This window comes from Ylistrum balloti, unplaced genomic scaffold (genome assembly GCF_031769215.1).
Source record: "Ylistrum balloti isolate Yb309-2 unplaced genomic scaffold, AGI_CSIRO_Ybal_v1 Utg372440, whole genome shotgun sequence".
NCBI classification, from domain to species: Eukaryota; Metazoa; Mollusca; class Bivalvia; order Pectinida; family Pectinidae; genus Ylistrum; species Ylistrum balloti.
In genome coordinates this window covers 6991-21083 of record NW_026783099.1, presented here as the reverse complement: position 1 = coordinate 21083, position 14093 = coordinate 6991, and the positions used below count along the sequence as shown (strand labels likewise).

Here is a 14093-nt window from a genome sequence, read left to right as displayed (position 1 = left end):
GCTCAGTCTACATTTGATGTTGGTATGCCCAGTTCAAGTGATGCCACCACTGGTATCTCTAATGTTGCCCAGCATAGCCCATTTACCCAATCAGTGAATATGTCATGTTGTCAACATCATGGCAAAAGTGATGTCAAATGTACAAATGATGCCAAATGTTCTCATGTTGTCAACACTTGTCTTGATGCCAAATGTTGTCAAAGTGATACTACAAATGATGTCAAATGTTGTCATGTTGCCAAGTGTCACATTTTTGATTCACCTGTTTTTGATAAATGTGTTTCTAAGGAAAATATTCAAGCTGCCAAACCTTGTACAAATGTTGACTTATTTGAGAAATGTAATTGTGCTGTTGATGATTTACCTTTGCAATCAAATTTCTGCACAGCACATAGGAATGTTTTAGATAGTGTAAATAAGATTTATGTACATAATGAGAAGTGTAGTTTGCCGAGTACTAGATTTTTTCAGAATAGCCCTGAAATGTTTTCATGTAACCATTTATCTACATCAAGTCCTACTCATTCTGTAGATAAACCAAGAGCAAGTAACTCTGTTGATAATGAAAGATTTAGTTCTTATTTTGATGTTTCTGATACCCTATCGGAACAGGAAAGGTCACAATTGTTTGAACTTTTACATAAACATGCTGACATTTTTGTTACCCCAGATAATCCGTCACTTGGTTATACGGATCTTGTTCAGCACAAGATTTTGTTAAAACCGGACCCTGTAGCTAAAAACCAGAAACCATACAGACTTTCTCCGGATAAACGTCAGGTTTTGCGTCATCAGTTAGATGAACTCCTATCACAGGGCATCATAACTCCAGTTTCTGAAATGGATGATCTTATTATCACCAGTCCCATTGTGCTAGTGACTAAACGCTGTAAAGACCTGGATAAACTCCAGGATAACTCGCGGGAAAAGAGCTTGGCCCAATATCGTTTCTGCTGTGATTTCAGACATTTAAATTCACAGACACGTCCATTCCACTATACTATTCCCAATCTACAAGAATTGACAGAGTCATTTAGTGAACGTGTACCAAACTTTATCACTTCAATTGACTTGTCGTCTGGATTTTTCCAGATGGGCATTGCTCCCGAGTCGCGACGCTATACTGCTTTTAACACATGTTTCGGGACATATCAATTTCAGCGGATGCCTATGGGCCTATCAACAGCGCCGAATACATTCCAGTTACTAATGGACAAAGTCTTGCATGGCCTTACCTTTCGTGCAGTGTTGTGTTACTTGGATGATGTTTTGGTATTTTCAGAAACGTTTAGCCAACATCTCGCTGATCTACACGATGTATTTTCGAGGTTTCATGCTGCCGGTTTAAAGTTGGGCCCCAAAAAGTGTTCATTTGCCAAATCATCCTGCCTATACTTGGGTCACATCATTTCAAAGGATGGTATTCGCCCTCCACCTGATCGGATTAAAGCGGTACAGGATATGCCTAAACCAAGTAATCTTACTGAGTTGAAACGTTTTCTTGGTCTAATGAACTGGTTTCGCAAATATATACCCAATTATGCTGCAGAGGCTCAGCCGTTGCTACGGTTACTGAAAAAGGACAGAAATTCATATGGACATGTGAACAGGATGCCGCATTTGTAAAATTGAAACTTCTCCTCTCCGACTCCGATATACTCGCGTTTCCACGCTATGACCTGCCATTTCATCTAGGAGTGGACACATCTTCCAAAGGAATCGGATATATGCTATACCAGCTTCACCCCACAGATACTATGGAAAAGGAGGTTGATAAAACGCATGCAGAACCTAGCATCCACAAAATCATACGGTTTGGATCGAAGTCGTTAAATAAAGGCCAACAGTCATATGGACCTACAAAATTAGAACTGTTGGGTGTAGTGACCAGTGTTCTTGACTGTGCAGATTATTTGCGGGGACGCCATTTTATCATCGAATGTGACCACCAGGCACTCCGACCACTTTACCAGAAACAATTTCATGGTGCCATATATGAAAGATGGTTGGCTATCCTACAGCAGTTCAGCTTTGATTGGGACTACAAACCTGCCGCAAATATGGTCGTAGAGGACGCCCTCAGTCGATGTCGTTCAAATGAAAATGAACATTTCTCCAGCCCAAATGAGGATGATCCGCATTTCCCATATGTTAATGAACCGCAATGTGTCATCAATCTGCCTAATGGACAAGACATCAGAGATTTGTTAAAGTGTCAACATACTGATACTGATGTTCCGTCGGCGAAACATGATGTTGTCATTGTTGATAGTAATGAACAGTGTTTGAACATTAACTCTAAGAAAGTGCAACATGTTGCTTTACGTCAACCAATGCCAGTCTTCGATGATGTTGATGACGGCTATGATGCTGACACAGATGACGCCGTTGATCAAAAACGTATTGGACATTCACGACATATCTACCACAAACGCATGTCTCATGGAAGTACTGTTGCTTCAAAACCTCAACAAAGTCAAGTCTCCAAACCACAGTCCGATATCGGGATAGTCCCTACAGAAACCGTTTCAGACCATAACAATGTTCTGTGTGATTCTTCCATTGGAGTGGATGATGACATTGAAATCTTGAACTCTGTAGACTTAGATTCTTCAGACATCAGTGATGAGCAGGTACTTCAATCCCATCAACTGTTATCGCCACTTTGTTCCGACATTCATATTCCACTACCACCAGCATTGGAAAATCAGATGAATCTGACACAGGACATACAACATACAACGTTGGATGATCGGGAGATGTCCGACAAAGACGACGAGTCAGATCTAGAAATATTAACGGACAGTATTGATGTACAAACAGAATCTGACCCGCAGATTGACCAAATACGGAATCTTGAGGTTTTTAATACAACAAATTTCTCAAGGCAAGATATCATTGATTTACAGAAGGTTGATGAACATTATCGTGACTTATATAGATATCTTTCCAATGGTGCTTTACCTACATCGCAGAAACAAGCGCGAGTGATTTTACTGAAATCTTCTGACTTCATCCTTGTTGATAACCTCCTATTTCATTCTCGGATTGCTAAATCGAAACGCTCTCAGCTCATGGAACACTACCAACTTGCATTGCCACAACCCATGATACGAACTATGCTACATCTTTATCATGACTCTCCTATGGGTGGGCATGGCGGTATTCAGCATACCTATGATACCTTGAGAATGCACTACTATTTCCCCAAGATGTCGTGTATAGTCGGTGATTATGTTCGATCTTGTCACGAGTGTCAAACCCGTAAAATGACGAAGCTACCTACCAAATCAACAATCACTGCTTTCAAAACGCCTTCTGCTCCATTTGAAGTGTGGCAAATTGACTTATATGGACCACTGCCAACTTCTTCCAAGGGTAATTCATACATTTTCACTGCAATTGACTTGTATACGCGGTATTTATTTGTATTACCTATTCCCAGCAAGGACGTGATTACGGTATCTCAGTGTCTTTTTGAACTATTTCAACAATTTGGAGTATGTGACTCGCTTCTTAGTGATCAGGGCACTGAGTTTATGTCGAAATGTACTGCAGAGGTATGTCGTCTACTATCAGTCGCTCAGTTCTTTACTCCCGCCTTTGTGCATCATTGTCTGGGATCATGCGAGCGTGCTCACCGCACCTTAGCTGAGCGGATAACACCATACATTAGCCAAGGTAAGACTTGGGAGGACATATTACCTGCAATTGTGTTTGCAATGAACAACTCCGTAAACAGTGGTACAGGTTACTCCCCGTTTGAAGCTCTGTATGGACAACGACCAAAATTTCCTCTTGGCAATGTTTCTAATACCGACTTTGGAGGTCTGCCTGCTACCTGTCATGATTTTATTCGTCAAAGAGCAAAACGGCTGTCACTCATTCGTTCTGAAATGCTTGACAATGTCAATAAGTCACGTGAGAAAATGACGGACCGTGTTAATCGTGATTCGCGCCCATTGGATCTTACAGCTGGTGACTATGTATATCTTCAGACAATACCTACGGGCCAAGGTCACAAACTACAACCAAAGGCGTCCGGGCCTTATGTCGTTCACCAGGTCCTTACTTCTCATATGATATCCCTGAAGGACAAAGATTCAGGAAAGGTTATGTCTAAACCTGTACACGTGGACCGCCTCAAAATGGCTTACATTCGGGCTCCTAACCCAACAAACTTTTTCATCGATGAAGCCATTACTTCTGTTCGCGCACCTACTCAGGACCCACGTTTTGATGTTTCCACTGATATTGACGCATTTGATGCACCTACTGAGGTTGATTCACCAGGCTCAGCTTTGAACACCGACCTCCCTTCCGATGTGTTTGATTGTACGACTGAAGTCGATTCTTTAAGTGCTGATAACTTTTCCGCATCATCGCATCATACAACATTATCTCTGTTGGTTCGACCTAAACGACAAATTAATAAACCCCTTCGGTTCCGTGATGATGAACACTTTAACCCTGACACTCTCTTCTCGTCTGATATGTTGAGTGATGGTGGTGTACATAAAATAAAGCGTGTGTTAGCTCAACGGCAAGATGGCACAAACACGAACTATCTTGTTCACCTTGTTGGTGAGCCCGCTCAAAATGCGCTCTGGATTCCGTTCAGACGCTTAGATGCTGCTGCTAAACGTCTTGTAAGACGCAAACCTCCCCCAGTTGTATAGGTATTGAAAGCTTGTGTCAGGTTGTATAGTGAACTGTGGGTATTTTGTAAACATTTTTATGCATATGTTGTATTATGTGTTTGACCTTATATTTCTAGTCGTTTTTTTTTTAATGGATGATGCTTCACATATGCAACTTTTATGGTTTTATTATCTTAACCTAGTCGATGGAAGATGTTCCTTTAAGATGCAATTTTTCCCATGCGCTCAATGATTATCATGCTACCAATTTGCAAATTTGTGTCTTATGCGCGAGTTTTTTACATGTTTTATGGTTTTGATTACATTGACACAGAGATTCTCAATGCCTAATATTTTGCCCATTGTATATATACTGTATAGTCGTACATCAAATAATACAGGAATATTGCATTTTTTTTCATTTTTTTGTTTTATGATACAAATTATACAATTATTGCCCATGTCCGAATTAATTCGTAGGATTAAATTGTTCTCTTTACAACCTCAGTATTAATGGACTATGAATCACTTACTCTTTTGCCTCTTTTTGGTACATTGCTAATATTGAATTATGAATTATTGCAGTTGATGATGCCAGATGGATTTTGCGCCTAATTGTAGCCATATGCATGTCATATGTTTTTGATATATTTTCATATACAGGTAGTATATCGCATCTTATTTTAAATGGATTTTCAATTTCGAATATTATATGCTGATAGTCCTTGATATGAGTTATGAATGACACTATATACCTTTTTCTTGTTCATAAGTTTTGCTGAATTATGTCTAGATCAATATTGCCATTTATGGATGCTTGAGTATAATCAATTATAGTTGTGTGATCGGTAATTTCTTAAGACTACACCAGGGTATAGAGTATACTTGATTGTCATTTTGACCGTACCTTTTTGTAAATGCTCAAATTTTCCTATACAATGCTTTTGCATACAATTTTTGAGAGTGGGATTCTCCGAGTGTTCAGGTCTGATGAATTATGTCTTATACCCAGTTATGGTAGCAGTATTTACACTAGCTTGTGTCAAAAGGTCATCCTGTTCAGAATGCTATATTTTACTCCATTCCATACAAGTATATTTACCATTTATAATATTGTAATGTTTGTAAAATTGTATAGCGAGTCCTTTTCACCTTTACATCCAATGTCATTGTATCTCCGTACACCCATGATAAAATTGTTTCTCAATTTTACTTTGCGTGGGGGGGATGTTGTGTAATTACCTATAAATGGGTGTAGCGCAGATGCAGTGTCATTGGGTGAGGGGAGATAATTCACATACAATGTAGCACTTACAATTTTGTTTGTAACTCTCCGGGGCACGGAGATAAAAAAAAAAGGAGAGAGAATAAAAAGATGGAACCGGAGGTGTGGATGTGTTTTCCCTATGTGTATAGATTCGCATAAACTACATTTCTGCACAAACTATATATTTATTATGATATTAACATTTCACAGTTGATTCGATATCAAGTGCCAGTTACCATTATCACGATTTTGTCAACTTAAGGACAAAGTCGTAACACGGGGGTTCAAAACATGCAGGTTGTATGCCAGGTGATACCGTTATGTGATATGAAGTTTGACGTGTTTGATGCTCGTTACTATGCCTGGTGATACCGTTGTGTGATATGAAGCTGGACGTGTTTGATGCTCGTTAGTTTTCCTGTTGGTTCCAATGTTGTATAACTTTGAGAGCGTGACAATACTTACTTGGATTGACCAAGGTTTACATGGCGGTTGTCGTCGATGCAGCAGAAGACGCTTACTCTTCCGGAACACTTAATTTATTCTCTTCGTACTGTTTTTCCATGTAAATCTTTCCGTTGTTTTTATTTTGCCCTAGTTTTATGGAGTTTGAGTTGGATTATAATTATGTTGCCATGTTGGTATTGTCTGAATATTTTCTGTCATGACACATGGTGTCATACGATCAAAGCCTAAACAATTTATTTACTTACTAAGTATATGATTTCCCTCCACGACGGCCTGTAGACTCGTCATCACTGCCCCGGAATCAACCTTGATGAGTTGGGAGAACTGCTGCGCACAGAGATTGGCGGCGTCTACCTGGGTAAGACTGCGTTCGTTTACCCTATACAGCGGTGACATCCAACTGAGGAGAGGTCGGAAGCCCAAGGCCATGTGTATTCCTTCAATCAAATCAGTACAGAAGACATTAATCGATTTCACTGAAGTCAGATATAATTTTGTTAGCACAAATGGTTTGGTGTTCGCAGATACCATCATTACATCATGATATATTTGTATCATTTATATCTTTAAAATAAAGAACAAAAAGAGAAAAAAAGCTATAAATGTATGTTAACCACACCGTTAGAATTACATGTAAGTTCGTCTGCTAGATCTGGCTTGGTCTACCTAAGTACTATTCTAATTTAGGTGTTTTATACAAATAAAATACTCTAGATATTAGATAAAAATCTTACTGTTCGGAGTTGCTCTGACAGTATAGCAGCCACTGGCATCAAAGCGAAGAGACACGTGATTGTTCCAACTTCTTGGATTGATCCGGAGATATACCGCAGTGATACTGGGGACCACATACGACTTGACGATAGTGTTCCTGTCAGTATTACCTATAAACAACTAAAAAGGACAAAGTTTCCATAATGTCAAGTTAACCCCGCCCCGAACATAATGATTCCAAACGTTTCTATTTCTAGAATCTTTTGTGTAAATGATTCAAAGCACATGAAATGAAAGCCTAAGTATACTTATATTGTGAGCTAGTCAAATGATAGGATAACACTGTATACGGATATCTATATGACCAACCTTCGGTTCCTGGTTGTTTGACAAGACTGTAGCCCAGTTCACACCATCCTCACTGTACAGCAGGTGATAGGTTTTTACCCATTGACTAATGCGCTCATTACGACCCCGCAGCAGGATTGCTTTTACTTCTGTTTTCCTCGGAAATCGAACCTAAAAGACAAGATGTTACCATTTCACGTATATCTAGCATTCACATAAAAAAGTAGTCACAAAATAATTCAATAAATAAAAGAACAAGGTTAATCAATTATCAATATGACGTCACTATCTGCGCTGATAGGCTGTGTATCTAAGAAAGTTAAAATGAACAGTAAATATAACAATGCTGATACATACAGTTATGCATGTAATACATATTGTGTATGTTTGATATACATTCAGAAGTACTACCTGTATATACTGTTGATCGTTATTTTTTGCCGAGGACCAAGAACCTGTCATCGATCTAGTAGAATTTGTAAAACGTTCATGATTAAGTCGACTGTTTTCCGGCCCATGATCAAGACCTGGGTTTGCCCATTTGGAAGATGCAGTCAGTGCTGTACTGTCGACGCCATAGAGTCCGGATACAAGATAATCTGAACAGACAGTCACATCTGTAAAAAGATTATTACGTACTAAGGTTTGTGGCGATAAGTTAATAGTATTGTTGGGTATTTATCTTAACAAAAGTAAAAACAGTCGTTAACATAATATATCACAGGGGACTGCCCATCCTTTGACCTTCTGTATATTGGTTCTCATATTTTTCCTAATTTTAACGATTTAATTTTTCTGTAATGTGCTCTTCAATCAATTAGGCACCACTAGGGACCAAGAGGAACCCAGATGTGTGATTTCAGAAGGTTCCATTAAGTATGTCTAACGAACTAGCAATGGTCATATAAAAGATGGCCAACTGTCAACTATTTGAAAGTTTTTTCAATAAGTGTAAACATTAAATGAGTATAAGGAGGAAACAAATGAAATTTGTTTATAAATTCATTATTTTCTTCTTAAGAAATAAGGATAATAAAATTTACCTGTAGGCCATTTTGTTCTTCAGATCGCAAAAGAAAACAGTGTAAAACTGAATATGTACAACGAAAATATATATTTCTAAATAATGAGCGATTACAATACGGAATCCAACAAGCCTGTCGTGCGGTCGTGATAGTTTCTTCATTTCAGTGAATGCACAGATATAAACTTTCGTTGTATTTTATCTGGTCAGTCAAAGAATGGGGATCTGCCTGTGAAATTTTAAGATAACAATTTTAACACTACTATTCCAGAATCCAAGATTGCCACCAGCTGGCTTTAGTTAAAACAGTTCCGAAAAATAGTTTTCAGGTGAAATTTGATAGAGAAATTACATCCAGTTCTCTCTGAGGATCAGCAATAACAAATCTTTTAACAATGGATGACAGGCTTGTCAGCTACATTTTCGTTCTATCAATTCCTAAATAGATTATGTGGAAACAAGTGAATGCGTATGAAATGTGAGAAAGCCCTGACTGGAACTGGAAATCACGATAATAAGAATCAAATAAGAAACAAAGGGCGATTTAACAGCTCACATAGACCAGGTGGATATGGACTCTAATTCCGGTCACGTGATAACCATCAACCGGAAACGGACCGTCTGCAATAATTGTTGCTCTTATCGAATTCTTACAGTTAAAATATTGGTTGTAAGACAATAAACATATACAACTTATTGTTACCTAAACAGTGGGTAACGTAATATGACAATTATTCCTTATAGAGGTGTAGGGACGCGCTGTGTAACGGTACTACACTAAACATGACAAACTTGATAGATAACTTACGAAGTACCACCAAAGTCAAGTATTTACTTTTAAACATGTTTGTATTAAGTAATAATCAAGGTGATCCACAACATTATGATATGTATACCAGCTTACTTTTTCCTGTAGTGTAATCTTCCAAGTCTTCTACACGTTTTCTTAGTGCTCGAATAACAGTGGTCTGTTCTCGGTTATGTTTCCTGCAGTCACCAGCATAAAGGTCGGGCAATAGCAACCTAAAATCAGTATAGATATAAGACTCTTTCATATGCGTGTATGTATCCTACCTACACACATAATGTCTTTTTCTCTCATATCTTTACCAAAATTTTGGGAAAAGAACAGTCGGTCGGCCATTATCTTCATTTTTTTCATTTTTTAAAGCCGAGGTTTTTATAAAAAAACGAACTGGATATTCTTACCGATCATACCCATATTTTGCAAACCTTAAGTTTGCTGTCAAATTTCAAACCATTTTTCTGTATATTGCAGGATGAATATATTATTCGCAGATGAAAAAACCAAAATGATCTGTGTGTGATTATATAGTATGTGTAAGTAAACATCCGCGAAAAGAGCTTGTTCCGTCAAATACTTCAAAGAAATCAACAAGGAACGGGTTTTTATAATTCAACATATAGTTTTATCATCAAAATCACATATTTGATCATTTTAAGAAATATATCAATGTATCTTTTTACTGTTTTAACATTTTTTCAAAATAATGTGACGCTGACATGACGTCACCATAGTCAAAGGAATTCCATTCATAAATTCAAGGCGTAACGTCACACGATCTCCTATTCCGAGTCGCTGTCGCTCTCGATCACCATGATTCGACGACGTTTGGGTGGTGGAACATTTGTGGTGATATTTACGGTGATTTGGCAATTTTCAATGTGAGAACCAGCAAACAAGGATTCGATGCGAGTTTCAGATTGTTTCTGTGATACAGGATTGTAGGTGTTAACCCTGTTTTGTTGTTGTGATGACGATGGTAAACACACTGTGACATCAGATGTAGGCCTAGTAACTGTTGAAGTTGATGAAATGGTGGCAGAGGATGGTGTTCGGTTTGATGGAATTAATTCGGAGCTTTTTGTGTTTGACAACATATTGGAAATGATGTACTTCTGTCTGTCATTCAGTGTCCTGTAATTATTCAGCGACTGTGTTTTTTATGACCGTGACATAAACCTGCAAGGTAACTGGTACATGGTTGTCGGTCATTTTTTGTACAAGGGATTTTCGGACGCTGTAAGAGTTGTCTCCCCTGAACACAGATTACTCCGCGCACGTGTTTGCCCATGTAAGATAGAATTTTCTTACATAGCTATATTACATGGGCAAACTCTATCCAATATGGCGGGCTATGAGAGAAATAGCTGACACCAGTATAGAGGTCAGGTAATAGTGACTTAAGACCAATATAAAATAGCTGTCACCAGTATAGAGGTCAGGTCATAGTGACCCAAGACCAGTAGAAGATAGCTGTCACCAGTATAGAGGTCAGGTAATAGTGACTTAAGACCAATATAAAATAGCTGTCACCAGTATAGAGGTCAGGTAATAGTGACTTAAGACCAATATAAAATAGCTGTCACCAGTATAGAGGTCAGGTAATAGTGACCTTATACCAGTATAGAGGTCAGGTCATAGTGACTTTATACCAGTAAAAAATAGCTGTCACCAGTATAGAGGTCAGGTCATAGTGACTTTATACCAGTAAAAAATAGCTGTCACCAGTATAGAGGTCAGGTAATAGTGACCAAAGACCAGTATAAAATACTGTTATCAGTATAGAGGTCAGGACATAGTGACCCAAGGCCAGTATAAAATATCTGTCACCAGTATAGAGGTCAGGTCATAGTGACATGTACCTCTCTTTAACCTGGCTTAAGCAATCGGTTATCGTGCGACTCCAGAACTAAACAGACGTTTCTACCCGTCGATGCGTTTGTCTAACAGTATTGATATATAATAATAACTTATCAATCATTTACGATATTATTTTTCAACAGTACATATAATTCGCGCTCACAAAAGTACACACATGGCCTAACTTAGGCCGACATTTTTTCCCGTAAATGTTCGTTAACAATTCTTCAATTCGTTTAACAAGATCTTTTTAGAATCTAACAGAAATATGTTATTAACAGAAATATGTTATTAACAGAAAGCACGAAGAACTTTGTTTTGTATCTTGTCTGTTTTCACTTATAACTATTATCATGTTGGTGCTATAATTGACACTATGTTTATACCTCTGCTGAGTGTTCATTTTAGGTTGACTTACTTTACAAGACTTCACATCCTAATCCCTACCCTAGGTTTCGTCCTGTGATTATCAAACAGAAAAATGTCAAGTTTAATGTTAAATCACTTCTCTCCATGATTTTGTTTCCTGTCTGTTACTTTTAAGCAAATTACCACTTCAATTCAATGGGTGGTGCCCCTCAATAAAACTCAAAAACCGGACATAGACAGCGTGTTATAAAAATGAAACGGATTACCAGGCTCTGGAGTGAGTAACGTCACAGAAGGGTCGATCTACGGTTAACAGAAATCGACATGGTATGGTTTGTAAAAATGACAAAAAACCCCCCACTTTTTACACCAGTAGATGAATGTAATTGTACAAAGAATAAAAAGTCAATACAAATTTCAAAAAACATTTCAAGGCGAGTTTTACATGCATTTGTACAAAATTATGAACAAAACTAGAATACAAAGAAATAAATACAGGATACTTCACCGAATACAAAGAAATAAATACAGGATACTTCACCGAATATAAAGAAAACAATAACATCGTGTATTTAAGTCATTCTAGGCTTGTAAATCATCTGTATATAGTTATGTGCCTTACTGGTATTATTTACTTGAAGATGTTACATTCTCGTAACAAATGCCGGACGGTGTGCTAGTGTTCTGTTTGAGGAGATCTATAATATATATATACAAGAGGTTCTTCTGTTTCAATACAAATTAACCATTAGGTACAACAGAGATAAATTGTCAATCAAAATACATGGAATGATAGCCAATATTGCGAGCTCCTGTACCTGATATTCGCCATTATCCTCTGTTCCATGAGAGCTGCTTCCACTTCCGCCCGATCACCAGGTAAAAGAGGCTGTCCATTTGATATTACATGGAGAGAGAAGACAAGCAGTAGAATACCTATACAACAGGCCATTTCTTTAACTAGTTTAAACACTGGATGCTAGGTGTCTACAGCACGTCGCTCTGCCCGGTATATCACGACATCTGGTGTTTATATACACAGGCTAATGTTGTATTCTATATAAGATGTTAAGTACCAAGTACCAATATCAGGGAGCGTCAAGTTTATTCATATGATAATTTAGAAAGGAAACGTGTTTTACATGCTGGGTGATATCTGAACGCCATTTGTTTAACAGCAGAAACATTTCAGCCAGATTTTTAAAAGAAATTTTCCTGTTTCACACCATTAATCTATATACATTTGACGATAAACGAATTTGAAAGTACTTTAGTATTGAAATGGTTTAGTGCTAAAGGAAATTAATAATGATTAAATAATTAGATTTGACAAATGAGCTCTGAAACCGATATAAAGTTAATGGTATCGGACGATAGAGCACCACAACATAACGAAAGGTTTTCATATGATTTTTAATGGAATAAAAAGTCTAATGTTAATGAAGAAAAGAAGAAGCTTCTAGTGATCTGGTAGGCTATGTAAACATATCGCAAATGACACTTTCTTAAATTCATATCTAATTGTATTGGACAAACAATCATTGTATTAAAACAACAAGAAAGCTTACTCTGACGATCAAATCATCGACAAAGTTTACGTATAAAATATTTCTGTTTTAGAATGATTGTTAATAATGGTTAGTGCCATTTTGAACACCAGAAAACTGCCCGGACTCAGACTTAGAAAGTCAATTGTGTCTATTTATAAAAATAAGGATTCACTCTAAGACTATTAAAGCTATCGGCAAATCACTATTATTATTATCACTATTATTATAATCACTATTATCATAATCTCTTATCATAATCACTATTATTATTATCACTATTATTATAATCTCTATCGGCACATCGCTATTATTATTATCATTATAATTATTATTAATATTATTATAATCTCTTTTATTATTATCACTATTATTATTATCACTATTATTATAATCACTATAATTGTTATCACTATTATTATAATCACAATTACTATAATCACTATTATTATAATCACTATTATTATAATCACTATTATTATTATCACTATAATTATTATTAATATTATTATAATCACTATTATTATTACCACTATTATTATAATCTCTATTATTATTATCACTATTATCATAATCTCTTATTATAATCACTATTATTGTTATCACTATTATTATAATCACTATTATTATTATCATCACTCTTATTATCATCACTATTATTATAATCACTATTATTATAATCACTATTATTGTTATCACTATTATTATAATCACTATTATTGTTATCACTATTATTATAATCACTATTATTATAATCACAATTACTATAATCACTATTATTATTATCACTATTATTATAATCACTATTATTATAATCACTATTATTATTATCACTATAATTATTATTAATATTATTATAATCACTATTATTATTACCACTATTATTATAATCTCTATTATTATTATCATCACTCTTATTATAATCACTATTATTGTTATCACTATTATTATCATCACTATTATTATAATCACTATTATTATCATCACTATTATTGTTATCACTATTATTATCATCACTATTATTATAATCACTATTATTATCATCACTATT

The 14093-nt window shown here is 36.3% G+C and overlaps 1 protein-coding gene across 1 annotated transcript; it reads right to left on the bottom strand.

The window, feature by feature from the left end:
* Positions 1 to 6612: 6612 nt before the first annotated feature.
* On the bottom strand, positions 6613 to 12487 carry LOC132564624 (adipocyte enhancer-binding protein 1-like). The gene is made up of 6 exons (XM_060229270.1): positions 12314 to 12487; positions 9366 to 9484; positions 7849 to 8054; positions 7459 to 7608; positions 7110 to 7269; positions 6613 to 6812 (listed from the first exon to the last, which is right to left on the bottom strand). The coding sequence occupies exons 1-6, from the start codon at positions 12445 to 12447 to the stop codon at positions 6613 to 6615; spliced, it is 969 nt and encodes a 322-aa protein (XP_060085253.1). The 5' UTR covers positions 12448 to 12487.
* Positions 12488 to 14093: the final 1606 nt, after the last annotated feature.